Genomic DNA, 27,271 nt, shown 5'->3' on the forward strand with positions numbered 1-27,271 from the left:
CCTCCAGGACCCCCCAGAATCTCCTTGGACCTTCCGGGATCTCCAAGAACTTCTCCAAGGTGACCCTCAAACATCTCCTGGAGCTCCCAGGACCTCCCAGGACCTTCCAGGACCCTCCAGAACCCCTGAAATTCCACTGGGACCTTCTGAATTCTCCAAGAACTTCTCCAAGGTGACCCTCAAACATCTCCTGGAGCTTCCAGGACCTCCCAGGACCTTCCAGGACCCTCCAAATTCCCCTGGGACCTTCTGGGATCTCCAGGACCTTCTCCAAGGTGTCCCTCAAACATCTCCTGGAGCTCCCAGGACCTCCCAGGACCCCCCCGGAGCAGGAAGAACCGCAGAGGAACCCTGAGGAGGTCCCACCTTCCACGATGACCTCGGCCTCGGCCTCGCCGCCGTTGGTCATGATGCGGTAGCGGCCGGTGTCCTCCTTGGTGGCCTCGTTGAGGATCAGGAAGTGCTTCTTGCCGTCCTTCTTGAAGCGGTACTTGAAGGTCTCCTCGCGGGTCAGCTCCACCCCGTCCTTCGTCCTGCGGGTGGACACCGGGTGGGCATGGAGATGGACATGGAGATGGACACCAGGTGGACATAGGGTGGACACAAGGATGGACATGGAGATGGACATGGAGATGGACATGGAGATGGACATGGGGTGGGCATGGGATGGAGGTGGAGATGGACACCAGGTGGACACCAGGTGGACATGGAGATGGACATGGGGTGGACATGGGGTGGACACAAGGATGGACATGGAGATGGACACCAGGTGGACATGGAGATGGACATGGAGATGGACATGGAGATGGACATGGGGTGGACATGGAAATGGAGGTGGAGATGGACACCAGGTGAACATTGGGGTGGACATGGAGATGGACACCAGATGGACGTGGAGTGGACATTGGGGTGGACATGGAGATGGACATGGAGATGGACACCAGGTGGACATGGAGATGGACACGGAGTGGACACAGGGTGGACATGGAGATGGACATGGGGATGGACGCAAGATGGACATGGAGATGGACAGGGAGTGGATTTGGGGTGGACATGGAGATGGACATGGGGTGGACATGGAGATGGACACCAGGTGGAAATGGGGTGGACATTGGGGTGGGCAAGGGTGGACATGGAGATGGAGGTGGAGATGGACATGGGGTGGACATGGAGATGGACACCAGGTGGACATGGGGTGGAGGTGGACATGGGGTGGACACAGGGCGGACATGGGGTGGAGGTGGAGATGGACATGGGGTGGGCACGGGGTGGGCATGGGGTGGACATTGGGGTGGACATGGGGTGGACATGGAGATGGACACATGGATGGACATGGAGATGGACATGGGGTGGACATGGGATGGAGGTGCAGATGGACATGGGGTGAACATTGGGATGGACACAAGGATGTCCACTATGGACATGGAGATGGACATGGGGTAGACATGGAGATGGACATGGGGTGGACACAAGGATGGACATGGAGATGGACACCAGGTGGACATGGAGATGGAGGTGGGGATGGACACAAGATGGACATGGAGATTTACAGGGAGTGGATTTGGGGTGGACACGGGGTGGACACAGGGTGGACATGGGGTGGACATGGGGTGGACATGGAGATGGACATGGGGTGGACACAGGGTAGATGTGGAGATGGACACAGGGTGGACATGGAGATGGACATGGGGATGGACACAAGATGGACATGGAGATGGACAGGGAGTGGACATGGGGTGGGTTTGGGGTGGACACAAGGATGGACATGGAGATGGACACCAGGTGGACATGGGGTGGACATGGGGTGGAGGTGGAGATGGACACAGGGTGGGTTTGGAGATGGACATGGGGTGGACATGGGGTGGACATTGGGGTGGACATCGAGATGGACACATGGATGGACATGGAGATGGACATGGAGTGGACATGGGATGAAGGTGGAGATGGACATGGGGTGGACATGGAGATGGAGGTGGAGATGCACATGGGGTGGACATGGAGATGGACATGTGGTGGACATTGGGGTGGACATGGAGATGGACACCAGGTGGACATGGGGTGGTGGGGGAGATGGACACAGGGTGGGTTTGGAGATGGACATGGAGATGGACACCAGGTGGACATGGGGTGGGCATAGAGATGGACACCAGGTGGACATGGAGATGGACATGGGGTGGACACGGGATGGACACACGGACACGTTCCCCGGCCGTACCACATGACCTGGGCGCCCTCCTCGGACACTTCGGCCTCCAGCACCACCCGCTCACCCACCACCACCTGCTGGTCCTCAGGGCCACGCACGATCGTCACCGGCGGCTCTGGCAGGGACAGGTGGGACAGGTGGGACAGGTGGGACAGGTGGGACAGGTGGGACAGGTGAGGGACAGGTGACACATGTGAGTGACACAGGTGAGGGACAGGTGACACAGGTCACAGGTGAGGGACACAGGTGAGGGGACAGGTGAGGGTGACCCACCCAACATCTCACAGAGCCCCCAAAAACCCACCCAGGTGCCCTCAGGTGCCACCCAGATCACCCCCAGGTGTGCCCAAGTACCCCCAGATGCCCTCAAACCCCTCCAGGTGCCCCCAGGTGCCCTCAAACCTCTCCAGGTGTGCCCAGGTACCCCCAGATGCCCTCAAACCCCCTAAGGTACCCCAGATCACCCCCCAGCTACCCCCAGGTGCCCCCAGGTGCCCCCAGGTGTATCCCCAGGTGCCCCCAGGTGTATCCCCAGGTGTGCCCAGGTGTCCCCAGGTGCCCCCAGGTGTCCCCAGATCACCCCCCAGGTGCCCCCAGGTACCCCCAGCTACCCCCAGGTGCCCCCAGGTGCCCCCAAATGTGCCCAGGTGCCCCCAGGTGCCCCTAGGTGTCCCCAGGTGTATCCCCAGGTGCCCCCAGATGCCCCCAGGTGCCCCCATGTGTCCCCAGGTGTCCCCAGGTGTCCCCAGGTGTGCCCAGGTGTGCCCAGGTGTATCCCCAGGTGCCCCCAGGTGCCCCAGGTGTGCCCACCTTTGACGAAGACCTCGGTGAAGCTCTTCTCGTCGTTGACCTGACACTGGTACCCCCAGGTACCCCCATGTGTCCCCAGGTGTCCCCAGGTGTCCCCAGATGCCCCCAGATGCCCCCAGGTGCCCCAGGTGTGCCCAGGTGTGCCCACCTTTGACGAAGACCTCGGTGAAGCTCTTCTCGTCGTTGACCCGGCACTGGTACCCCCAGGTGTGCCCAGGTACCCCCAGATGCCCTCAAACCCCTCCAGGTGTGCCCAGGTGTCCCCAGGTGCCCCCAGGTGTGCCCAGGTGTATCCCCAGGTGCCCCCAAGTGTGCCCCCAGGTGTGCCCAGGTGTCCCCAGGTGCCCCAGGTGCCCCCAGGTGTGCCCCAGGTGTGCCCACCTTTGACGAAGACCTCGGTGAAGCTCTTCTCGTCGTTGACCCGGCACTCGTACCCCCAGGTGTGCCCAGGTACCCCCAGATGCCCTCAAACCCCTCCAGGTGCCCCAGGTGCCCCCAGGTGTGCCCAGGTGTGTACCCTCAAACCCCCACAGATGCCCTCAAACCCCCTAAGGTACCCCAGATCACCCCCCAGGTGTGCCCAGATCACCCCCCAGGTGCCCCCAGGTACCCCCAGCTACCCCCCGGTGCTCCCAGGTGCCCCCAGGTGCCCCCAAATGTGCCCAGCTGCCCCCAGGTGCCCCAGGTGCCCCCAGGTGTGCCCAGATCACCCCACAGGTGTCCCCAGGTGCCCCAGGTGCCCAGGTGTGCCCACCTTTGACGAAGACCTCGGTGAAGCTCTTCTCGTCGTTGACCCGGCACTCGTAGGCGGCGTCGTCGGCCAGAGAACATTTGTTGATGGTCAGGATGCGCTTCAGCCCCACGTTCTCAAAGACGTACCTGCGGGAGGGCACACCTGGCACAGCTGGGGACACCTGGGGACACCTGGGCAGGTCTGGGGGAGCACTTTGGGACACCTGGGGGGCATCTGGGGACACCTGGGGACAGCTTGGGCACACCCGGGTATACCTGGGCATGCCTAGGTGGGCATCTGGGCACACCTGGGCACACCTGGGCACACCTGGGCATGCCTGGGGGTGCCTAGGGACACCTGGGGGGCATCTGGGGGCATCTAGGGGGCACCTGGGTGCACCTGGGCATGCCTGGGCACACCTGTGCCACACCTGGGGACACCTGGGGGACACCTGGGCACACCTGGGCACACCTGGGCATGTCTGGGTGTGCCCAGGGCAGCACTTTGGGACACCTGGGGGGCATCTGGGGGCATCTAGGGGGGCCTGAGGACACCTGTGCCACACCTGTGCCACACCTGGGGGCACCTGGGGCACACCTGGGTGTGTCTAAGGACAACTGGGGTCAACTGGGGACAACTGGGGGGCACCTGTGCCACAGCTGTGCCACACCTGTGCCACACCTGGGGGCACCTGAGGGTGTCTGGGGACAACTGGGGACAGCTGGGGGTCACCTGTGCCACACCTGTGCCACACCTCGGCACACCTGGGCACACCTGGGGCACACCTGGTGGTGTCTAAGGACACCTGGAGACACCTGGGGTTATCTGAGGGACACCTGTGCCACACCTGGGCACACCTGGGGGTGTCTGAGGACAACTGGGGACAGCTGGGGGGCACCTGTGCCACACCTGGGCACACCTGGGGCACACCTGGGGGTGTCTAAGGACAACTGGGGGCACCTGTGCCCACCTGAGCCCCCCTGTGCCACACCTGGGCACACCTGGGACACACCTGGGGGTGTCTGGGGACAACTGGGGACAGCTGAGGGGCACCTGTGCCACACCTGGGGGCACCTGGGGACACCTGGGGCACACCTGGGGGTGTCTGAGGGACAACTGGGGGCACCTGTGCCACACCTGTGCCCACCTGTGCCCACCTGAGCCCACCTGTGCCCACCTGTGCCCACCTGTGCCCACCTGAGCCCACCTGTGCCCACCTGTGCCCACCTGAGCCCACCTCTGCCCACCTGTGCCCACCTGTGCCCACCTGAGCCCACCTGGGGCACACCTGGGGTTGTCTGAGGACAACTGGGGACAACTGGGTGGGATCTGTGCCCACCTCTGCCACACCTGGGCCCACCTCTGCCACACCTGGGCCCACCTGTGCCACACCTGGGGCACACCTGAGCCCACCTGTGCCACACCTGTGCCACACCTGAGCCCACCTGTGCCCACCTGTGCCCACCTGAGCCCACCTGTGCCCCACCTGTGCCACACCTGTGCCCACCTGTGCCCACCTGTGCCACACCTGTGCCCACCTGAGCCATACCTGAGCCCACCTGTGCCACACCTGGGGGCACCTGGATCACACCTGTGCCCACCTGGGGCACACCTGTGCCCACCTGTGCCACACCTGTGCCCACCTGAGCCCACCTGTGCCCACCTGTGCCCACCTGAGCCCACCTGTGCCCACCTGTGCCCCACCTGTGCCCACCTGTGCCCACCTGAGCCCACCTGAGCCCACCTGTGCCACACCTGAGCCCACCTGTGCCCACCTGTGCCCACCTGTGCCACACCTGTGCCCACCTGTGCCCACCTGTGCCCACCTGAGCCCACCTGGGCACTCACTTGTTGCTGGGTTTGATCAGCTGCCCGTTCTTGTACCACTTGAGGGGCAGGTCGGGGTTGCTGAGCTCCACCATCAGCCGGATCTTGTTGCCCTTGTCCACCTGGTAGGCGGGGTCCAGCTTCCGGATGAAGGCTGGGGGGGACAGGGGACCCCAAAATCACCCGGGGACCCCAAAAATAATCTGAGAAGCCCAAAAAACCAACCAGGACCCCAAAAATCCACCAGGAACCCCAAAAATCCAACAGGAACCCCAAAATTACAAAAAATACCCTAAAAAAACCATCCAAAACCCACCCTGAAGTCTCCAAAAATCACCTGAGAACCTCCAAAAACCACCTGAGAAGCTTCAAAAACCGCCTGAGAACCTCCAACAACCACCCAGGAACCTTCAAAAATCACCCAGGAACCTCCAACAACCACCCAGGAACCGCAAAAAATCACCTGAGAACCTCCAAAAATCACCTGAGAACCACCAAAAACCACCTGGAACCCCAAAAAGTCACCCAGGAACCCCCAAAAATCACCCAGGAACCCCAAAAAACCCACCTGAGAACCACCAAAAACCACCCAGGAACCCCAAAAATCTACCAGGAACTGCAAAAATCCACCAGGAACCCCAAAAAACCCGAAAGGTTCCTCAGGGAACCATCAGGGGTTCAGCTTCCGGATGAAGGCTGGGGGGGACAGGGGGGTCAGGGGACCCCAAAAATCACCCGGGGACCCCAAAAATCACCCGGGGACCCCAAAAATAATCTGGGAAGCCCAAAAAACCAACCAGGAACCCAAAAAACCACCAGGAATCCCAAAAAAATCACCCAAAAACTACCCAGGAACCACCAAAAATCATCTGAGAACCTCCAAAAAATCACCCAGGAACCCCAAAAAGTCACCTGGGAACCCCAAAAATCCACCAGGAACCTGAAAAATCACCTGGAACCCCAAAATTACAAAAAAATACCCAAAAAAACCCCATCCAAAAAACACCCAGGAACCTCCAAAAAACCATCCAGGAACCTCCAAAAATCACCTGGGAACCACCAAAAACCACCCAGGAACCCCAAAAAGTCACCTGGGAACCTCCAAAAATCCACCAGGAACCCCAAAAAACTACCCGGGAACCCCAAAAAACCACCCAGGAACCCCAAAAAACCCGAAAGGTTCCTCAGGGAACCATCAGGGGTCCAGCTTCCGGATGAAGGCTGGGGGGGACAGGGGGGTCACGGGACCCCAAAAATCCAACAGGAATCCCAAAATTACAAAAAATACCCACAAAATCACCCAAAAACTACCCAGGAACCTCCAAAAACCACCCAGGAACCCCAAAAAACCACCCAGGAACCCCAAAAATCCAACAGGAACCCCAAAATTACAAAAATACGCCAAAAAAACCCACCCAGGAAGGCCAAAAAACCACCCTGGAACCTCCAAAAACCACCCAGGAACCTTCAAAAATCACCCAGGCACCTCCAACAACCACCCAGGAACCGCAAAAAATCACCTGAGAACCTCCAAAAATCACCTGAGAACCACCAAAAACCACCTGGAACCCCAAAAAGTCACCCAGGAACCCCCAAAAAACACCCAGGAACCCCAAAAAATCATCCAGGAACCCAAAAAAATCACCCAAAAACTACCCAGGAACCTCCAAAAATCATCTGAGAACCTCCAAAAAATCACCCAGGAACCCCAAAAAGTCACCTGGGAACCCCAAAAAACCACCCAGGAACCCCAAAAATCACCTGAGAACCCCAAAATATCCCAAATTTCTCCCAAAGTGTCCCACCTTCGCTCTTCTTGGGCTCCACTTTGATCTTCTTGAGGCGCTTGAGCCTCCTCAAAACATCCTCCAGATTTTGCAAAAAAACCCCAAAATTCCTCCAAATTTCACCAAAATTTTCCCAAAATTTCTCCAAATTTCACCAAAATTTTCCCAAATTTTCCCAAAATGTCCCAAATTTCACCCAAAACTTCCCACCTTCGCTCTTCTTGGGCTCCACCTTGGTCTTCTTGAGGTGCTTGAGCCTCCTCAAAACATCCTCCAGATTTTGCAAAAATACCCCAAAATTTCTCCAAATTTCACCGAATTTTTCCCAAATTTTCCCAAAATCCCCCGAATTTCACCCAAATTTGTCCCACCTTCGCTCTTCTTGGGCTCCACCTTGATCTTCTTGAGGCGCTTGAGCCTCTCCCGTCCTCCAAACCACCCAAACGCCTCAAAACTTCCCCAAAATTTCCGCAAAAAAACCCCAAAATTCCTCCAAATTTCACCAAAATTTTCCCAAATTCCTCCAAAATTCCCAAAATTTCCCAAATTTTGCCAAATTTCTCCCAAAAAGTCCTACCTTCACTTTTCTTGGGCTCCACCTTGATCTTCTTGAGGCGCTTGAGCCTCTCCCGTCCTCCAAACCTCCCAAACGCCTCAAAATCCCCACAAAATTTCTCCAAATTTCCCCAAAATTCCACCAAATTTCACCAAAATTTTCCCAAATTTTCCCAAATTCCCTCCAAACATTCCCAAATTTTCCCAAATTTTCCTAAATTTCTCCCAGATTTGTCCCACCTTTGCTCTTCTTGGGCTCCACCTCGATCTTCTTGAGGCACTTGAGCCTCCTCAAAACCCCCTCCAGATTTTGCAAAAAAAACCCAAAATTTCTCCAAATTTCCTCCAAATTTCCCCCAAATTTCTTCCAAATTCCTCCAAAATTCCCAAAAATTCCCAAAATTTCCCGAATTCCACCCAAAGTGTCCCACCTTCGCTCTTCTTGGGCTCCACCTTGATCTTCTTGAGGCGCTTGAGCCTCTCCCGTCCTCCAAACCTCCCAAACGCCTCAAAACTCCCCCAAATTTTCACAAAAAACCCCAAAATTTCTCCAAATTTCACCGAAATTCTCCCAAATTTTCCCAAAATGTCCCAAATTTCACCCAAAACTTCCCACCTTCGCTCTTCTTGGGCTCCACCTTGGTCTTCTTGAGGTGCTTGAGCCTCCTCAAAACATCCTCCAGATTTTGCAAAAATACCCCAAAATTTCTCCAAATTTCACCGAATTTTTCCCAAATTTTCCCCAAATCCCCCAAATTTCACCCAAAACGTCCCACCTTTGCTCTTCTTGGGCTCCACCTTGATCTTCTTGAGGTGCTTCAGTTCCCTCAAAATCCCCTCCAGATTTCGCAAAAAAATCCAAAATTTCTCCAAATTTCCTCCAAATTTCTCCCAAATTTTTCCCAAATTTCTCCCAAATTCCTCCAAAATTCCCAAAATTTCCCAAATTTTCCTAAATTTCTCCCAGATTTGTCCCACCTTCGCTCTTCTTGGGCTCCACCTTGATCTTCTTGAGGCGCTTGAGCCTCCTCAAAACCCCCTCCAGATTTCGCAGAAAAACCCCCAAATTTCTCCAGATTTCACCGAAATTTTCCCAAATTTTCCCAAAATCCCCCAAATTTCACCCAAAATGTCCCACCTTCGCTCTTCTTGGGCTCCACTTCGATCTTCTTGAGGCGCTTGAGCCTCTCCTGTCCTCCAAACCTCCCAAACGCCTCAAAATCCCCCCAAAATTTCTCCAAATTTCCCCAAAATTCCTCCAAATTTCACCGAAATTTTCCCAAATTTTCCCAAAATCCCTCCAAAAATTCCTCAAATTTTCCCAAATTTTCCTAAATTTCTCCCTAATTTGTCCCATCTTCGCTCTTCTTGGGCTCCACCTTGATCTTCTTGAGCCACTTGAGCCGCCTCAAAATCCCCTCCATATTTCGCAAAAAAATCCAAATTTTCTCCAAATTTCCTCCAAATTTCTCCCAAAATTCTCCCAAAATTCTTTAAAAATTCCCCAAAATTCCCAAAATTTCCCAAATTCCTCCCAAAATGTCCCACCTTCGCTCTTCTTGGGCTCCACCTTGATCTTCTTGAGGCGCTTGAGCCTCCTCAAAACCCCCTCCAGATTTTGCAAAAAACCCCAAAATTCCTCCAAATTTCCTCCAAATTTCTCCCAAATTTCTCCAAAATTCCTCCAAAATTCCTCCAAAATTCCCAGAATTTCCCAAAATTTCCCGAATTTCTCCCAAAATATCTCACCTTTGCTCTTCTTGGGCTCCACTTTGATCTTCTTGAGGCCCTTGAGCCTCCTCAAAACCCCCTCCAGATTTTGCAGAAAAACCCCAAAATTCCTCCAAATTTCACCGAAATTTTCCCAAATTTTTCCAAAATCCCCCGAATTCCACCCAAAGTGTCCCACCTTCGCTCTTCTTGGGCTCCACCTTGATCTTCTTGAGGCGCTTGAGCATGCCGCGCAGGTCGGTGATGCCGTACTGGAAGGCGATGCGCTCGTACTCGCTCTTCTTGGTGACGCCCTTCAGCAGCTCCCAGATCTCGGGTGGGATGGTGTCCTCCTCTTCATCCTTCTTCTTCTTCTTCACCTCCTCCGCCTGCTCCTCCCTGCAAAGGGCCTTCATCCTCATCATCATCATCCTCATCCTCATCATCATCCTCATCTTCATCATCATCATCCTCATCCTCATCTTTATCCTAATCCTCCTCATCCTCATCCTCCTCATCTTTGTTCTTCTTCTTCACCTCCTCCGCCTGCTCCTCCCTGCAACATCCTCATCATCATCATCTTCATCATCCTCAACATCCTCATCATCATCTTCATCATCCTCATCATCCTCATCCTCATCATCATCCTAATCCCCATCCTCATCCTCCTCATCTTTGTTCTCATCCTCCTCCTCCTCATCCTTCTTCTTCTTCTTCACCTCCTCCGCCTGCTCCTCCCTGCAAACGGCCTTCATCGTCATCCTCATCATCATCCTCATCATCATCATCCTCATCTTCATCCTAATCCTCATCATCATCATCATCCTCATCCTAATCCTCATCATCTTTATCCTCATCCTAATCCTCATCATCCTCCTCTTCATCCTTCTTCTTCTTCTTCACCTCCTCCGCCTGCTCCTCCCTGCAAAGGGCCTTCATCGTCATCATCCTCATCATCCTCATCCTCATCTTCATCATCATCCTCATCATCCTCATCTTCGTCCTCATCATCCTCATCTTTACTCTACCCTTCCCAACACTCATCCTCATCCTCATCATCCTCATCATCATCCTCATCTTCATCATCATCCTCATCCTCGTCCTCCTCATCATCCTCATCAGCTTTGTCCTCATCCTCATTTTCACCCTCATTATCCTCATCCTCATCTTCATTCTCACCATCCTCATCCTCATCATATTTATCCTCATCCTCATCTTCATCCTCATCCTCATAATCTTTGTCCTCATCATCTTTATCCTCCTTATCCTCATGTTTATCCTCATCCTGATCTTCATCATCCTCATCTTCATCCTCATCTTCATCCTCATCATCTTTATCCTCATCCTCCTCATCATCCTCATCATCCTCATCAGCTTTAGCCTCATCTTCATCCTCATCCTCATCTTCATCCTCGTCATCTCTATCCCCATCCTCATCATCCTCATCCTCATCCTTCTCCTCCTGCCCTTCCTCCTCTTCCTCCTCTTCCTCCTCCTGTCCTTCCTCTTCCTCCTCTTCCTCCTCCTCTTCCTCCTCCTCCTGTCTTCCTCTTCCTCCTGCTCTTCCTCCTTCTCTTCCTCCTCTTCCTCATCTTCCCCCTCCTCCACCTCCTCCTCGTCCCCCTGCCCCTCCTCCTCCTCTTCCTCCTCCTCTTCCTCCTGCTGCCCTTCCTCCTCTTCTTCATCTTCCTCCTCCTCTTCCTCCTCCTCCTGCCCTTCCTCTTCCTCCTGCTCTTCCTCCTTCTCTTCCTCATCTTCCCCCCCCTCCTCCTCTTCCTCCTGCTCTTCCTCCTCTTCTTCCTCCTCCTCCTCTTCCTCCAATTCCTCCTCCTGCCCTTCCTCTTCCTCCTCCTGCCCTTCCTCTTCCTCCTGCTGCCCTTCCTCTTCCTCCTCTTCCTCTTCCTCCTCTTCCTCGTCCTGCCCTTCTTCCTCTTCTTCTTCCTCCTCCTCCTGCCCCTCCTCCTCCTGCCCCTCCTCTTCCTCTTCTTCCTCTTCCTTCTCCTCTTCCTCCTCCTGCCCTTCTTCTTCCTCCTCTTCCTCCTCCTCCTGCCCTTCCTCCTCCTCCTGCCCTTCCTCTTCCTCCTGCTCTTCCTCCTCTTCCTCCTGCTGCCCTTCCTCTTCTTCCTCCTCCTCCTCCTCCTCTTCTCCTTCTCTTCCTCCTCCTCTTCCTCCTCCTCCTCCTCCCCTCCCCCGGCCTTCCTCCCCTCCTCCTCCTCCTGCACCTCTTTTTCAGGAGCCCGCTGAAGTCCAGCTCTCCGGCCGTCTCATCCTTGGCGCCGTCCCTGCCGGCATTTGGGGGAATTTTGGGGGAATTTGGGCATTTTGGGGTCCCCAGGGGGGGTCTCGGGGTCCGGGAGGGTCCCTGGGGGGGATTTTGGGGGGAATTTGGGGAATTTTGGGGGTCCCCAGGGTGGGATTTTGGGGGAATTTGGGGGATTTTGGGGGAATTTTCGAGGAGTTTTTAGGGGATTTGGGGGGAATTTTGGGGGAATTTGGGGCAATTTGGGGCATTTTGGGGTCCCCAGGGGGGGTCTCGGGGTCCGGGAGGGTCCCTGGGGGGGATTTTGGGGGGAATTTGGGGAATTTTGGGGGTCCCCAGGGCGGGATTTTGGGGGAATTTGGGAGGATTGGGGAATTTTCGAGGAGTTTTTAGGGGATTTTGGGGGAATTTGGGGCATTTTGGGGTCCCCAGGGGGGTCTCGGGGTCCGGGAGGGTCCCTGGGGGGGATTTTGGGGGGAATTTGGGGGATTTTAGGGGTCCTCAGGGTGGGATTTTGGGGGAATTTGGGAGGATTTTGGTGAATTTTCGAGGAGTTTTTAGGGGATTTGGGGGGAATTTTGGGGCAATTTGGGGCAATTTGGGGCATTTTGGGGGCCCCAGGGGGGTCTCGGGGTCCGGGAGGGTCCCTGGGGGGGATTTTGGGGAATTTTGGGGGTCCTCAGGGTGGGATTTTGGGGGAATTTGGGAGGATTTTTGGGGAATTTTCAAGGAGTTTTTAGGGGATTTTGGGGGATTTTGGGCAATTTTGGGGCATTTTGGGGTCCCCAGGGGGGTCTCGGGGTCCAGGAGGGTCCCTGGGGGGGATTTTGGGGGAAATTTGGGGGATTTTGGGGAATTTTCAAGGAGTTTTTAGGGGATTTTGGGGGAATTTGGGGGGAATTTGGGGCATTTTGGGGTCCCCAGGGGGGTCTCGGGGTCCGGGAGGGTCCCTGGGGGGGATTTTGGGGGGAATCTGGGGGATTTTGGGGCTCCCCAGGGTGGGATTTTGGGGGAATTTGGGAGGATTTTTGGGGAATTTTCGAGGAGTTTTTAGGGGATTTGGGGGGATTTGTGGCATTTTGGGGGGATTTTTTATGGGAATTTGGGGGAATTTGGGGCATTTTGGGGTCCCCAGGGGGGTCTTGGGGTCCGGGAGGGTCCCTGGGAAGAATTTTGGGGAGAATTTGGGGTTTTGGGGGATTTTCAAGGAATTTTTAGGGAATTTTGGGGGATTTTGGGCAATTTTGGGGCATTTTGGGGTCCCCAGGGGGGTCTCGGGGTCCGGGAGGGTCCCTGGGGGGAATTTTGGGGGGAATTTGGGGAATTTTGGGGGTCCCCAGGGTGGGATTTTGGAGTTTTTGGAGTCCTGGGAAGTTTTTGGGGTCCCCGGGGTGGGATTTTGGGGTTTCTGGAGTGTCCCGGGTGGGATTTTGGGGTTTTTGGGATGTCCTGGGTGGGATTTTGGGGGTCCTGGGGAAGTTTTTGGCGTGTCCTGGGTGGGATTTTGGGGTTTTTGGGGTGTCCCGGGTGGGATTTTGGGGTTTTTGGGGTGTCTCGGGTGGGATTTTGGGGTTTTGGGGTTTTTGGGGTGTCCCGGGTGGGACTTTGGGATTTTGGGGTTCTTGGGGTGTCCCAGGTGGGATTTGGGGGTTTTGGGGGTCCTGGGAGGTTTTTGGGGTGTCCCGGGTATGATTTTGGGGTTTTTGGGGTGTCCCGGGTGGGATTTTGGGGTTTTTGGGGTGTCCCGGGTGGGATTTTGGGGTTTTTGGGGTGACCCGGGTGGGATTTTGGGGTTTTGGGGGTTTTTGGGGGGTCCCCACTCACGTCCTCTTGAAGGCCTGCAGGACGTTCTCCGAGCCCGAGGGGCGGCCGGCTGGGGGAGGGCGTCCCAAAAATGTCCCCAAATGTCCCAAATGTCCCCAAATCCCCCCAAAATTTCCCCAAATATCCCCAAATGTCCCCCCAAAATGTCCCAAATGTCCCCAAAATTTCCCCAAATGTCGCCAAAATGTCCCCAAATGTGTCCCAGAAATGTCCCCAAATGTCCCCAAATGTGTCCCCCAAATCCCCCAAAATGTCCCCAAATCCCCCAAAATGTTCCCAAAAATGTCCCCAAATCCCCCCAAAATGTCCCCAAATCTCCCCCAAATGTCCCCAAATCTCCCTCCAAAATGACCACAAATGTCCCCAAAATGTCCCCAAAATGTCCCCAAAATGTCCCCAAACCCCCCAAATGTCCCAAAATGTCCCCAAAATGTTCCCAAAATGTCCCCAAATATGTTCCCAAAATGCCTCAAAATGTCCCCAAATCTCCCCAAATCTCCCCCATAATGTCCCCAAAATGTCCCCAAAAATGTTCCCAAATGTGTCCCCCAAGTGTCCCAAAATCTCCCCAAATCTCCCCCAAAATGTCCCCAAATCTCCCCCAAATGTCCCAAAATGTCCCCAAATGTCCCAAAATGTCCCCAAATGTCCCCAGATGTCCCCAAATGTCCCCAGTGTTGTTTCCTGTGAGTTTTGGGGTTTTTTTGGGGCATTTTGGGGTTTTTTTAGGGGGGTTTTGGGGTAATTTTGGGATATTTTTGGAGTTAATTTTTGGGATATTTTTGGGGTTAATTTTGGGGTAATTTTGGATATTTTAGGAGTTAATTTTTGGGATATTTTTAGGATATTTTGGGGATATTTTTGGGGTTAATTTTGGGATATTTTGGGGTATTTCTGGGGTTAATTTTGGGATGTTTTGGGGTGGTTTTTGGGGTTAATTTTTGGGATATTTTTAGGATATTTTTGATATATTTTTGGGGTGTTTTTTTGTTTGATTATGGAATATTTTTGGGGTGATTTTGGGCGATTTTGGGGCTCCCACCCTCGACGTCCATGTTGAAGGAGCAGCGGGTGCCCGGGAGGTTTTTTAGGTTATTTTAGGTCAATTTTGGGACATTTTTATCGATAATTTTGGGATATTTTTGGGATAATTTTGGGATAATTTTGGGGTTATTTTTGGGGGGATTTTGGGGGATTTTGGGGCTCCCACCCTCGACGTCGATGTTGAAGGAGCAGCGGGTGCCCGGGAGGTTTTTTAGGTTATTTTAGGTCAATTTTGGGACATTTTTATGGATAATTTTGGGATATTTTTGAGATAATTTTGGGGTGATTTTGGGGATAATTTGGGGATATTTTTGGGGTGATTTAGGGGGATTTTGGGGCTCCCACCCTCGACGTCGATGTTGAAGGAGCAGCAGGTGCCCGGGAGGATTTGGGGTTAATTTGGGGTTAATTTTGGTATAATTTTATCGATAATTTTAGGACATTTTGGGATATTTTTGGGATAATTTGGGGATATTTTTGGGGTGATTTTGGGGATAATTTGGGGATATTTTTGGGGTGATTTTGGGGATAATTTGGGGATATTTTTGGGGTGATTTTGGGGGATTTTGGGGCTCCCACCCTCGACGTCGATGTTGAAGGAGCAGCGGGTGCCTGGGAGGTTTTGGGGTTAATTTTGGGATAATTTTATCAATAATTTTGGGATATTTTTGGGATATTTTTGGGATATTTTTGGGATATTTTTGGGGTATTTTTGGGATATTTTGGGGATATTTTTGGGGTGATTTTGGGTGATTTTGGGGCTCCTACCCTCGACGTCGATGTTGAAGGAGCAGCTGTCCTTCTTGTCCTTGGCCGTGACCTCGCAGCGATAATCGCCCCGGTCCCCCGGAACCACCTTGGAGATGGACAGCTCGAAGGTGTACACCTGGGCAGGTGGGACAGGTGAGACAGGTGAGAACACCTGGGCAGGTGAGAATGGACAGGTGAGACAGGTGAGACAGGTGAGACAGGTGAGAATGGACAGCTCGAAGGTGTACACCTGGGCAGGTGAGATGGGACAGGTGAGACAGGTGAGAACACCTGGGACAGGTGACAATAGAGAGGTGAGAATGGGCAGCTCGAAGGTGTACACCTGCGCAGGTGGGACAGGTGAGACAGGTGAGACAGGTGAGACAGGTGAGACAGGTGAGAATGGACAGGTCAGAACACCTGGACAGGTGAGAATGGACAGGTGAGAATGGACAGGTGAGAATGGGCAGCTCGAAGGTGTACACCTGCGCAGGTGAGACAGGACAGGTGAGACAGGTGAGAACACCTGGGACAGGTGACAATGGACAGCTCGAAGGTGTACACCTGGGCAGGTGGGACAGGTGAGACAGGTGAGACATGGACAGCTCAAAGGTGAACACCTGCACAGGTGAGAATGGACAGGTGAGAACACCTGGGACAGGTGAGACAGGTGAGAATGGACAGGTGAGAATGGACAGCTTGAAGGTGTACACCTGGGCAGGTGAGAATGGACAGGTGAGAATGGGCAGGTCGAAGGTGAACACCTGCACAGGTGGGACAGGTGAGAATGGACATGTGAGAATGGGCAGCCCAAAGGTGAACACCGGGACAGGTGAGACAGGTGAGACAGGTGAGAATGGACAGGTGAGACAGGTGAGAACACCTGGGACAGGTGAACACCTGGACAGGTGAGACAGGTGGGAATAGACAGGTGACACAGGTGGGAATGGACCGGTGAGAACACCTGGACAGGTGAGAATGGACAGGTGAGAATGGACAGCTTGAAGGTGAACACCTGGACAGGTGAGACAGGTGAGACAGGTGAGAATGGACGGGTGAGAACACCTGGGACAGGTGAGAATGGGCAGCTGGAAGGTGAACACCTGCACAGGTGAGACAGGTGAGAATGGACAGGTGAGACAGGTGAGAATGGACAGGTGAGACAGGACAGGCGAGAATGGGCAGGTGACATTGGACAGGTGAGATTGGACAGGTGAGAATGGACAGGTGAGAATGGACAGGTGAGAATGGACAGGTGAGAACACCTGGGACAGGTGAGAATGGACAGGTGAGACAGGTGAGAACACCTGGGACAGGTGAGAATGGACAGGTGAGATTGGGCAGGTGAGATTGGACAGGTGAGAATGGACAGGTGAGACAGGTGAGAACACCTGGGACAGGTGAGAATGGGCAGGTGAGACAGGTGAGAACACCTGGGACAGGTGAGACAGGTGAGAATGGACAGGTCAAAGGTGAACACCTGGACAGATGAGACAGGTGGGAATGGACCGGTGAGAACACCAGAGACAGGTGAGAATGGGCAGCTCGAAGGTGAACACTTGAGACAGGTGAGATAGGTGGGACAGGTGAGAATGCACAGGTACATTCCCCCCCAGTCCCTCCCAGCTCATTCCCAGTCCATTCCCAGTCCAAACCGGTCCGAACCGGTCCAAACCGGTCCCACCTGGCTGTCCTTGTCGCAGCTGTCCCGGAACTGGAACCGGGCCCCGCTCTTGGCGCTCAGCTCATTCCCAGTATAACCCAGTATAACCCAGTATAACCTAGTATAACCCAGTCCAAACCAGTCCAAACCAGTCCAAACCGGTCCAAACCAGTCCAAACCGGTCCCACCTGGCTGTCCTTGTCGCAGCTGTCCCGGAACTGGAACCGGGCCCCGCTCTTGGCTCCCAGCTCGAGCCATTTCCCTTTGAACCATTTGATGGAGGGTTTTGTCCCCGCTCGGCCACCGTCCACGCGCGCCACCACCTGAACGTCCCCGCCTGGGGGAAAAATGGGGAAAAATGGGGAAAAAATGGGAAAAAAATAGAAAAATGCACTAAAAAATATTGAAATTTGTGGAAAAAAATATGGAAAAGGGGAAAAAAGGGGGAAAAAAGGGCTAAAATAGGCTGAAAAACATCAAAAAAAGCTGTAAAAAGGCAAAAAACCACGCAAAAAAACACCAAAAGCAAAAACAAACTATAAAACCACAAAAAACACCAAAAAAACAAAAAAAAACCCCAAAAAAACCCCCAAAAAAACAAACGAAAAACAAAAAAAAACCCCACCAAAAATCTCAAAAAAATTAAAAAAAACCATCAAAAATCTCAAAAAATATAAAAAAAACCCCACCAAAAATCTCCAAAACATAAAAAAACCCGCTATTAAAAAATGAAAAAGCCCACAAAAAAACATTAAAAAATCCTAAAACCATCCTCAAAAAAGACCAAAAAAACCAAAATCTACAGAAAAAACCCGAAAAAAAGACCACCAAAAAATACTGAAGAAACAAAAAAACCTCCAAAAAACAGCCAAAAACCAGCCAAAAATCATAAAACCACCCCCAAAAAACACCGAGAAACCAAAATCTGCAAAAAATAAAAAACAACAGAAAAAAGAAAAAAATAGGGAAAAAACCACCCAAAAGAGCCCAAAAAACCCTATAAAATAGCTAAATAACCCACAAAAAACCCAAAAACAAAAACATAAAAAACTATAAAAACCACAAAAAAACCACAAAAAACCCCAAAACGCCCCCAAAAAAACCCCAAAAAACAAAACAAAAAAAGCCACCCAAAAATCCCCCACCAAAAAACAAAACCCGCTATTAAAAAATGAAAAAAACCCAAAAAATCCTAAAACCACACCCAAAACCCCCGAAATTTTCAAAAAAAAAAACCAAAGAAAAAAATGCAAAAAAAACAACAAAAAAATCCCCAAAGACGTAAAAAACCTTTCAAAAAACCCACAAAAAATGCTAAAATCACCCCCAAAAACCACCAAAAACCCCAAAATTTTCCAAAAACAACCCCAAAAAAAGAACAAATAGGCAAAAAAACCACAAAAAAATCCCCCAAAACAAAAAAAAACCTTTAAAAAGCCCCAAAAACCCACAAAAAAACTTAAAAATGCCCTAAAACTACCCCCAAAAAACACCTAAAAACCAAAATCTGAAAAAAACCCAAAAAAAGATAAAAACCCCCAAAAACCACAAAAATACCTCCAAAAAAAAAACCCCAATAAAAAACTGTTAAAAACCCAAAATTCCCCCCAAAAATCCCAAAATTCCCTCAGAAATCCCCCCCAAATTCCCCCAAATCTCCCCAAGCCCTCCAAAAAATTCCCCCCAACCCCCCCCAGGATCCCCCAAAACCCCCCCAGGACCCCCCAAATCCCCCTCAAATCCCCCCTAAACCCCCCCACGACCCCTCAAAATTCCTCCCAAATCCCCCCAAAACCCTCCCAGGAACACCCAAAACCCCTCAAGACCCCCCAAAATCCCCCCCCAAATCCCCAAATACTCCCCAAAATCTCCTCCAGGACCCCCCTAACCCCCCCCAGGACCCCCCCAAATCCCCCCAAAATCCCCCCAGGACCCCCCCAAATCCCCCCAAAATCCCCCCAGGACCCCTCAAAATCCCTCAGGACCCCCCAACACCCCCCAAAGTCCCCCCAGAACCCCTCAGAACCCCCCAAAATCCCCCAATTCCTGCCCCAGACCCCCCAAAATCCCCCCCAGGACCCCCCTAAATTCCCCAAAATCCCCCCAAAATGCCCCCGGGACCCCCCAAATCCCCCCCAGGACCCCCCAAAATCCCCCCCCAGGACCCCTCATAATCCCCCCAAAACCCCTCAGGACCCCCCAAAACCCCCCAAATTCCCCAAAATCCCCCCAAATTCCCCTCAAAATCCCCCCAAAATTCCCACAGGACCCCCTAAACTCCCCCAAGACCCCTCCAAATTCCCCCCAAAACACCCCAAACCCCCCCAAAATTTCCCCCAAATCTCCCCCAACCCCCCCCTGGACCCCCCAAAACCCCTCAGGACACCCCCAAAATCCCCCCCCAAATCCCCAAATACTCCCCAAAATCTCCTCCAGGACCCCCCAAAATCCCCCAACCCCCCCCCCAGGACCCCCCAAATCTCCCCCAAAACCCTTCAGGACCCCCCAAAATCCTCCAAAATCCCCCCAGGACCCCCCAAAATCCCCCAATCCCCCCCAAAATCCCCCCCAAATCTCCCCCAAACCCCCCCAGGACCCCTCAAAATCCCTCAGGACCCCACAAACACCCCCCAAAATCCCCTCCAAATCCCCCCCAGGACCCCCCAAACCCCCCCCGGACTCCCCAAAACCCCTCAGCCCCCCCCCAAATTCCCCCCAAAATCCCCCCAAAATCCCTCCAAATCCCCCCAACACCCCCCAAAATCCCCCCAAAACCTCCCCAGGACCCCCCCAAAATCCACCCAAAAACCCCTCAGGACCCCCCAAATCTCCCCAAAATCCCCCCCAAATCCCCCCCCGGGACCCCCCAAATCCCCCCAAAACCCTTCAGAACCCCCCAAAATCCCTCAAATCCCCCCAAATCCCCCCCAAAGCCCCTCACCGCTCTCCACGAGGACGTTTTGGGGTTTGCTGAGGAAAAGCCCGTCCGGATCTTGGGGTTCGGGGGGGTTCAGCTCGTCTGGGGGGGCGGGGGGGGTCAGGGGGGGCCGAGACCCCCCAAAAATTTGGGGGGTCGGGGCACAAAAAATTGGGGGAAAAAAAAAAAACCAAAACTCACCTAAATCATCCGCGGGCTCTGGAAGGGAATTTGTGGGGAGGGGGGTCAGAGTGGGACCCCAAAAATGACCTCGGCCCCCCCCCCAAAATTAAAAACGCTCCCGACACCCCAAAATGATCCCCCAAAAGGGACCGAAAATGCAGAAATTTCACAAAATTCCCCCCAAAATCTGCCTGGAATCCCCAAAATTGCTCCAAATTCCCACAAAAACTGCCCCGAAATTCAATAAAAATCCCCCCCCCAAAATCCCCTAAAACTGCACCAAATAGCCCCAAAATTCCCCCAAAATCTTTCACAAACTCCCCTAAAAAAACCCCCAAAAAAACCCCAAAAAAAATCCAAAAAAATCCCCCCAAATCCCCCCAAGACTCGCCTGAACTTCATCAAAATCCCCCCTAAAATTTCCCAAAAATTCCCCAAATCCCCCCAAAAAATCCCAAAAATTGCCAAAATTCCCCAAATCCCCCCAAAATCCCCTCACACCCCCCAAAATTCCCCAAAAATCCCAACATTCCCCAAATTTCCCAAAAAATCCAAAAAAATTCCCAAAATTCCCCTAAAATCCCCAAAAAAACCCTAAAATTCCCCAAAACTCCCCCAAAAAATCACCAAAAAAAAAATCTCAAAAAATCCCCAAAATCCCCAAAAATCCCCAAAATTCCCAAAAATTCCCCCAAAAAAACCCTAAAATTCCCCAAAACTCCCCCAAAAAATCAGAAAGAAATCTCAAAAAATCCCCAAAATTCCCCCAAACCCCCCAAAAATCCCCAAAATTCCCCAAATCCCCCCAAAACTCCCCCCAAAAAATCTGAAAAAATTCCCCCAAAATCCCCTCAAAACTGCCCAAAATTCCCCAAAAATCCCAAAATTCTCCAAAAAATCCCCTCAAAATCCCCCAAAATTCCCAAAAATCTCCAAAAATTCCCTCAAAATCCCCCAAAATTCCCAAAAAAACCCCTAAAATTCCCCAAAACTCCCCAAAAAATCACCAAAAAAATCTCAAAAACTCCCCCAAATTCCCCCAAAAATCCCCCAAAATTCCCCAAAATTCCCCCAAAAATTCCCCCAAAATTCCCCAAATCCCCCCAAAATTCCCCCAAAAATTCCCCCAAAATTCCCCCAAATTCCCCATCCCCTCCCCCACCTTTGGGGGGCTCCGCCGGCCCCTCCCCCTCCTTTTGCCCATTTTCCTCTTTTTTCTCCTCTTTTTTTTCCTCTTTTTTCTCCTCCTTTTTCTCCTTTTTCGCCTCTTTTTTGGCAGCTGCCAGGGGGAGAAATTTAAAAAAATAAAATTAAAAAATAATTAAAATTAAATATTTCAAATGGAAAAAATAAAAAATGAAATTTTATGGAATTTAAAAGAAATTAGATTTTTAAATAAATTTTTAAAAATAAAGATTATCATTTTAAAGTGAAAAACCGAATGAAAACAGCAATGTAAAGTTCAAAATTAGAAAGAAGAAAGAATTAAGTAAGAATTTTAAAAATTTAAAAATTAAAGTGAAAATTAAAAATGAAAATGAAAAAATAGAAAAAAGTTAAAATTTAACAGTGAAAATTTTAAACATTAAAATGAAAGATTAAAAAAAAAAGTTCAAATAACTCTTAAAAAATTAAATCATGTTAAAAATAAAAAATTAAAATAAAAAAAATAAATTAAAAATCGAAATTAAATAAAACAAAAAAACTCGAATAATAAAATAAAAATTGTAAAAAAATGAATAAAATTGAAAACCGAAAATTTTTTTTTAATTGAAATGAAAAATTTAAATAAATGAAATAAATTGGAATTTTTAAAATTAAAAATAAAAATAAATAAAATAAACAAAATTAAAAAAAAAAGGCAAAAAAAATTAAAACAAAAAATTAAATCAATAAATGAAATTAAATTTAAAAAGTGGGGGAGGGGCAGAATTCGGTGGTGGGGGAGGGGCAGAATTTGGGGTGGGGGAGGGGCAGATTTGGGGTGGGGAGGGGCAGATTTTGGGGTGGGGGAGGGGCGGATTTTGGGGTGGGGGAGGGGCAGATTTTGGGGGGATTTTGGGGTGGGGGAGGGGCGGATTTTGGGGGGGATTTTTGGGGTGGGGGAGGGGCAGAATTTAGGGTGGGGGAGGGGCGGATTTTGGGGGTGGGGGAGGGGCGGATTTTGGGGTCGGGGAGGGGCAGATTTGGGGGGATTTTGGGGTGGGGGAGGGGCGGATTTTGGGGGGATTTTGGGGTGGGGGAGGGGCAGATTTTGGGGTGGGGGAGGGGCGGATTTGGGGGGATTTTGGGGTGGGGGAGGGGCGGATTTTGGGGTGGGGGAGGGGCGGATTTTGGCCCTGCCAAATTTGGGGTTCGCGCCGTGACCCCCCCAAAAATAGCGGCGGCTCCGGTGTCGCCGCCGGGCTCGGGTGACATTTTGGGGGGGCCCCTCCCCCCCCCCCCCCAACCTTGACCCCCCCCGCGGCCAAAAATAAAATTTAAAAATAAAATCGGGGGGGGGGGGGGAGGATTTAAAGGAAAATTTTGGGGTTTTTTAAGGGGTGGGGAACCCCAAAAATCGGCGCCATCCCCCCCAAAAAATTGTCACAAACCCCCCCCAAAAAATAGGCGCGACCCCTCCCCCCAAAATAAGAAAATTTGAGCAATTTTTGGAACCCCCCCCCCCAAAATTTTTGGAAGCTCCCAAAAATTTCACAACCCCTCCCCCCCCCAAAAAATTGGTGTGATCCCCCCAAAAATTGTCACAAATCCCCAAAAATTGTCACAAACCCCCTATTAAAATTGTCACAAAACCCCAAAATTGTCACAACCTCCCCCAAATTTTTCCCTTCCCAAAAAATTGTCACGCCCCCAAAAATTGTCCCAATCCCCCAAAAATGTCACCCCCCCAAAATGTCACCCCCCCAAAAATGTCACTCCCAAATGTGTCACCCGCCCAAAATTGGCACAACCCACCCAAAAATTGTCCCAAAAACTGTCACCCCCAAAAATGTCACAAATTCCCAAAATTGTCACAACCCCCCAAATTTCTCCCTTCCCAAAAAATGTCACCCCCAAAAATGTCACAACCGCCCCAAAATTCTCCAAACCCCCCCAAAATGTCACCCCCAAAAATTGTCACCCCCCAAAAAAATTGTCCCAACACCCCAAAAATGTCACCCCCCAAATTTGTCACCCCCCAAAAATGTCCCCCCCAAAAATGTTGCCCCCCAAAATGTCACAAATTCCCAAAAATGTCACCTCCCCAAAAATGTCACCCCCAAAAATGTCACCCCCCAAAATTGTCACAAACCCCCCCAAAAAATTGTCTCAACCCCCCCAAAAATGTCACCCCCAAAAATTGTCACCCCCCAAAATCGTCACAAATTCCCAAAATGTCACCCCCAAAAATTGACACCCCCCCAAAATTTCACAAAACTCCAAAATTGTCCCAACCCCCCAAAATTGTCACAACCCCCCCAAATCTCTCCCCTCCCCCCAAAATTTGTCACCCACCAAAAATGTCCCAACCCCCCAAAAATGTCACCCCCCAAAATTATCACAAATTCCCAAAATTGTCCCAGCCCCCCAAAAAAGTCACTCCCAAATTTGTCACCCCCCCAAAATTGTCACAACTCACCCCAAAATTGTCCCAACCCCCCCAAAAATGTCATAAATTCCCAAAATTGTTACCCCCCAAAATGTCCCCCCCAAAACTGTCACAAACCCCCCCAAATTTCTCCCTTCCCAAAAATGTTACCCCCAAAAATTGTCACCCCCAAAATGTCACCCCCAAATTGTCCCAATCCCCCAAATTTGTCACCCCCCCAAAATTGTCCCAAGCCCCCCAAAAATGTCACCCCCAAAAATTGTCACAAATTCTCAAAATTGTCACAACCCCCCAAATTTCTCCCTTCCCAAAAAATGTCACCCCAAAAAAATGTCACCACCGCCCCCAAATTGTCCCAACCCCCCCAAAATGTCACCCCCCAAAATTGTCACAAACTCCAAAATTTGTCCCAGCCCCCCCAAAAATGTCACAAATTCCCAAAATTGTCACAACCCCCCCAAATTTCTCCCTTCCCAAAAATTGTCACCCCACCAAAATTGTCACCTCCAAACGTGTCCCAACCCCCCAAAAAAGTCACCCCCAAAATTGTCACAAACCCCCCCAAAATTGCCCCAACCTTCCCAAAAATGTCACCCCCAAAAATGTCATAAATTCCCAAAATTGTCACCCCCAAAAATTGTCCCAACCCCCCCAAAAATGTCACCCCCAAAATTGTCCCAACCCCCCAAAATTGTCACAACCCCCCCAAATCTCTCCCCTCCCCCCAAAATTTGTCACCCACCAAAATTGTCCCAACACCCCAAAAATGTCACCCCCCAAATTTGTCACCCCCCCAAAATTGTCCCAACCCCCCAAATCTGTCCCTTCCCAAAAATGTCACCCCCCAATTCTGTCCCCCCCCAAATTTGTCACCCCCCCAGATTTCACCCTTCCCAAAAATTGTTACACCCCAAAAATTGTCCCAATCTCCCCAAAATTGTCACCCCCAAAAATGACCCAATGCCCCCCAAAAATGTCACCCCCCCAAAATTGTCACCCCCCCCAAATCTCTCCCCTCCCCCCAAAATTTGTCACCCCCAAAAATGTCACAACCCCCCAAAGTCACCCCCCAAAATGTCACCCCTCAAAAATGTTGCCCCCCAAATTCGTCACCCCCCAGAATGTCACCCTCCCAAATTTGTCACCCCCCAAAATTGTCACAACCCACCCAAAAATTGTCCCAACCTTCCCAAAAATGTCACCCCCAAAAATGTCATAAATTCCCAAAATTGTCACCCCGAAAATTGTCACCGCCCCAAATTTGTCACCCTCCAAAATTGTCCCCAAACCCCAAAATTGTCCCCCCCCCCATTAAAGATGTCACCCCAAAGAAATGTCACAACCCCCCCAAAATCGTCACAAATTCCCAAAATTGTCACCCCCCAAATTTTTCACCCCCCCAAAAATGTCACCCCCCAAAAAGTCACTCCCAAAATTGTCACCCCCTCATTAAAGATGTCACCCCAAAAAAATGTCAGCCCCCAAAATTGTCACACTGTTAAAGATGTCACCCCAAAAAAATGTCCCAACCCCCCAAATTTGTCACCCCCCCAAAAATGTCACCTCCCCAAATTTCCCCCCCCCGTTCAGTCCCCAGGGGGGGTTCGGGTGTCACCCCCCCCGCCCCTCCCCCACCCCGCGGTGACAGCGACACCCCCAAAGCGCTGAGTCAGCACCGCCGGGACCGCCCCGAAATTCGCTTTTTGTACCCCAAAATTCGCTTTTTGTACCCCCAAAATTCGCTTTTTGCACCCCCAAAAATTCGCTTTTTACACCCCAAAATTCACATTTTGTACCACCAAAAATTCGCTTTTTAAACCCCAAAAATTGCCCCAAAAATCGTATTTTACACCCCTAAAATCCGCATTTTTACGCCCCAAAATTCGCATTTTTACACCCCGAAATCACCCAAAAAATCCTACTTTTATAGCGCAAAATCACCCCAAAATTCGCTTTTTACACCCCAAAAAAACCGTATTTTACACCCCCAAAAATTCGCTTTTTGCACCCCAAAATTCACTTTTTGTACCCCAAAATTCGCTTTTTACACCCCAAAAATTGCCCCAAAAATCACATTTTACACCCCTAAAATTCACTTTTTGTACCCCAAAATTCGCATTTTGTACCCAAAAATTCGCATTATTACACCCTAAAAAAATCAGTTTTACACCCCAAAATCACCCCCAAAAATTCGATTTTTACACCCCCAAAATTTGCATTTTTACACCCCAAAAATTCCTATTTTTCACTCCAAATTCACCCCCAAAATTCGCATTTTACACCCCAAAAATTCGCATTTTTCACCCCCAAATCTCAAAAAAACCCCGCATTTTTACCCCTAAAAATTCTATTTTTTCACTCCAAATTCAGCCCCAAAATTCGCATTTTACACCCCAAAATTTCGCATTTTTGCCCCAAAATTCATCCCAAAAATTCACAATTTTCACACTAAAATCGCCCCCCAAAAAATCACATTTTTACCCCTAAAAATTCCATTTTTTCACTCCAAAATCACCCAAAAATTTGCATTTTCCAGCCCCAAAATTCCCATTTTTACCCCTCAAAAATCGCCCATAAAATTCTTATTTTTACCCCCAAAAATTCACATTTTCACCCCAAAAATCGCCCCAAAAATTCATTTTCACCCAAAATTCCTCCCAAAAATTCGCGTTTTACACCCTCAAAAATTCAAAATTTTCCCTCCAAAATTGCCCAAAAAATTTGCATTTTTTAACCCCAAAATTTGCATTTTTTACCCCTAAATTTGCATTTTTAACCTCAAAATTTGCATTTTTCACCACTAAATTTGCATTCTTTACCCCCAAAGTATTAATTAGCTCCGTTAATTAAGGATTTAATTAAATGTTTCAATTAATTCTGCCCCCGGTTAATTCAGCTGCTCATTAATAAATGGTGATTAATGGGTAATTAATGAGTAATTAGTGGGTAATTAATGAGTTAATAATGAGTATTTAATGAGTAATTAATGGGTAATGAGCGGGTAATTAATGGGTAATTAATGAGCAAGTAATGAGTGATTAATGGGTAATTAATGAGTAATTAAGGGTGATTAATAGCTAATTTCCCCCTCATTAATTAAAAATATTCAAAATTTGAAAAAACTAACAAAATTCAATTAAATTATTTGAGTAATTAAAATAAAATAAAAATTTAAAAAATTAATTAAATTCATACCTCCCCGAGCCAGTTAATTCCCCCGATAATTAATTAACACCATTAATTAATTAAAAAAACAAAATCAATTAAAGAATCAATTAAAAATTCCCAATGAAATAATAGAAATAAATAAAATTAAATTACTGACGAAATTAAAATAAACAAATTAGCGCCCCCCAGGGCCATGAAGGCCGGCGCTAATTAAGCCCTTTGCTAATTAAGCGCGTTAATTA

At 50.3% G+C, this 27,271-nt stretch overlaps 1 protein-coding gene across 6 annotated transcripts in view; it reads right to left on the reverse strand.

Annotated features, from left to right (window-relative positions):
• MYBPC2 (myosin binding protein C2) overlaps window positions 1-27,271 on the reverse strand; it is a 59,666-nt gene that overhangs the window by 32,342 nt on the left and 53 nt on the right. For 2 of the 6 annotated variants that reach the window (XM_072921545.1, XM_072921544.1), the window contains exons 1-10: window positions 20,111-20,182; window positions 17,191-17,506; window positions 15,525-15,642; window positions 13,713-13,761; window positions 11,851-11,910; window positions 9,828-10,027; window positions 5,598-5,730; window positions 3,771-3,895; window positions 2,216-2,321; window positions 367-533 (exon numbers count right to left, since the gene is read on the reverse strand). In XM_072921545.1, the coding sequence (XP_072777646.1) occupies window positions 367-533; window positions 2,216-2,321; window positions 3,771-3,895; window positions 5,598-5,730; window positions 9,828-10,027; window positions 11,851-11,910; window positions 13,713-13,761; window positions 15,525-15,642; window positions 17,191-17,442 (1,210 nt within the window). In that variant the 5' untranslated portion in view covers window positions 17,443-17,506; window positions 20,111-20,182. Of the gene's footprint in view, window positions 1-366; window positions 534-2,215; window positions 2,322-3,770; window positions 3,896-5,597; window positions 5,731-7,381; window positions 7,471-7,573; window positions 7,706-7,734; window positions 7,859-9,827; window positions 10,028-11,850; window positions 11,911-13,712; window positions 13,762-15,524; window positions 15,643-17,190; window positions 17,507-20,110; window positions 20,189-20,287; window positions 20,306-21,431; window positions 21,549-27,271 lie in introns of those variants that run through there. The other 4 variants (XM_072921550.1, XM_072921548.1, XM_072921549.1 and 1 more) reach the window with 4 other exon arrangements.

Source organism: Taeniopygia guttata, chromosome 37 (genome assembly GCF_048771995.1).
Source record: "Taeniopygia guttata chromosome 37, bTaeGut7.mat, whole genome shotgun sequence".
In the NCBI taxonomy this organism is placed as follows: Eukaryota; Metazoa; Chordata; class Aves; order Passeriformes; family Estrildidae; genus Taeniopygia; species Taeniopygia guttata.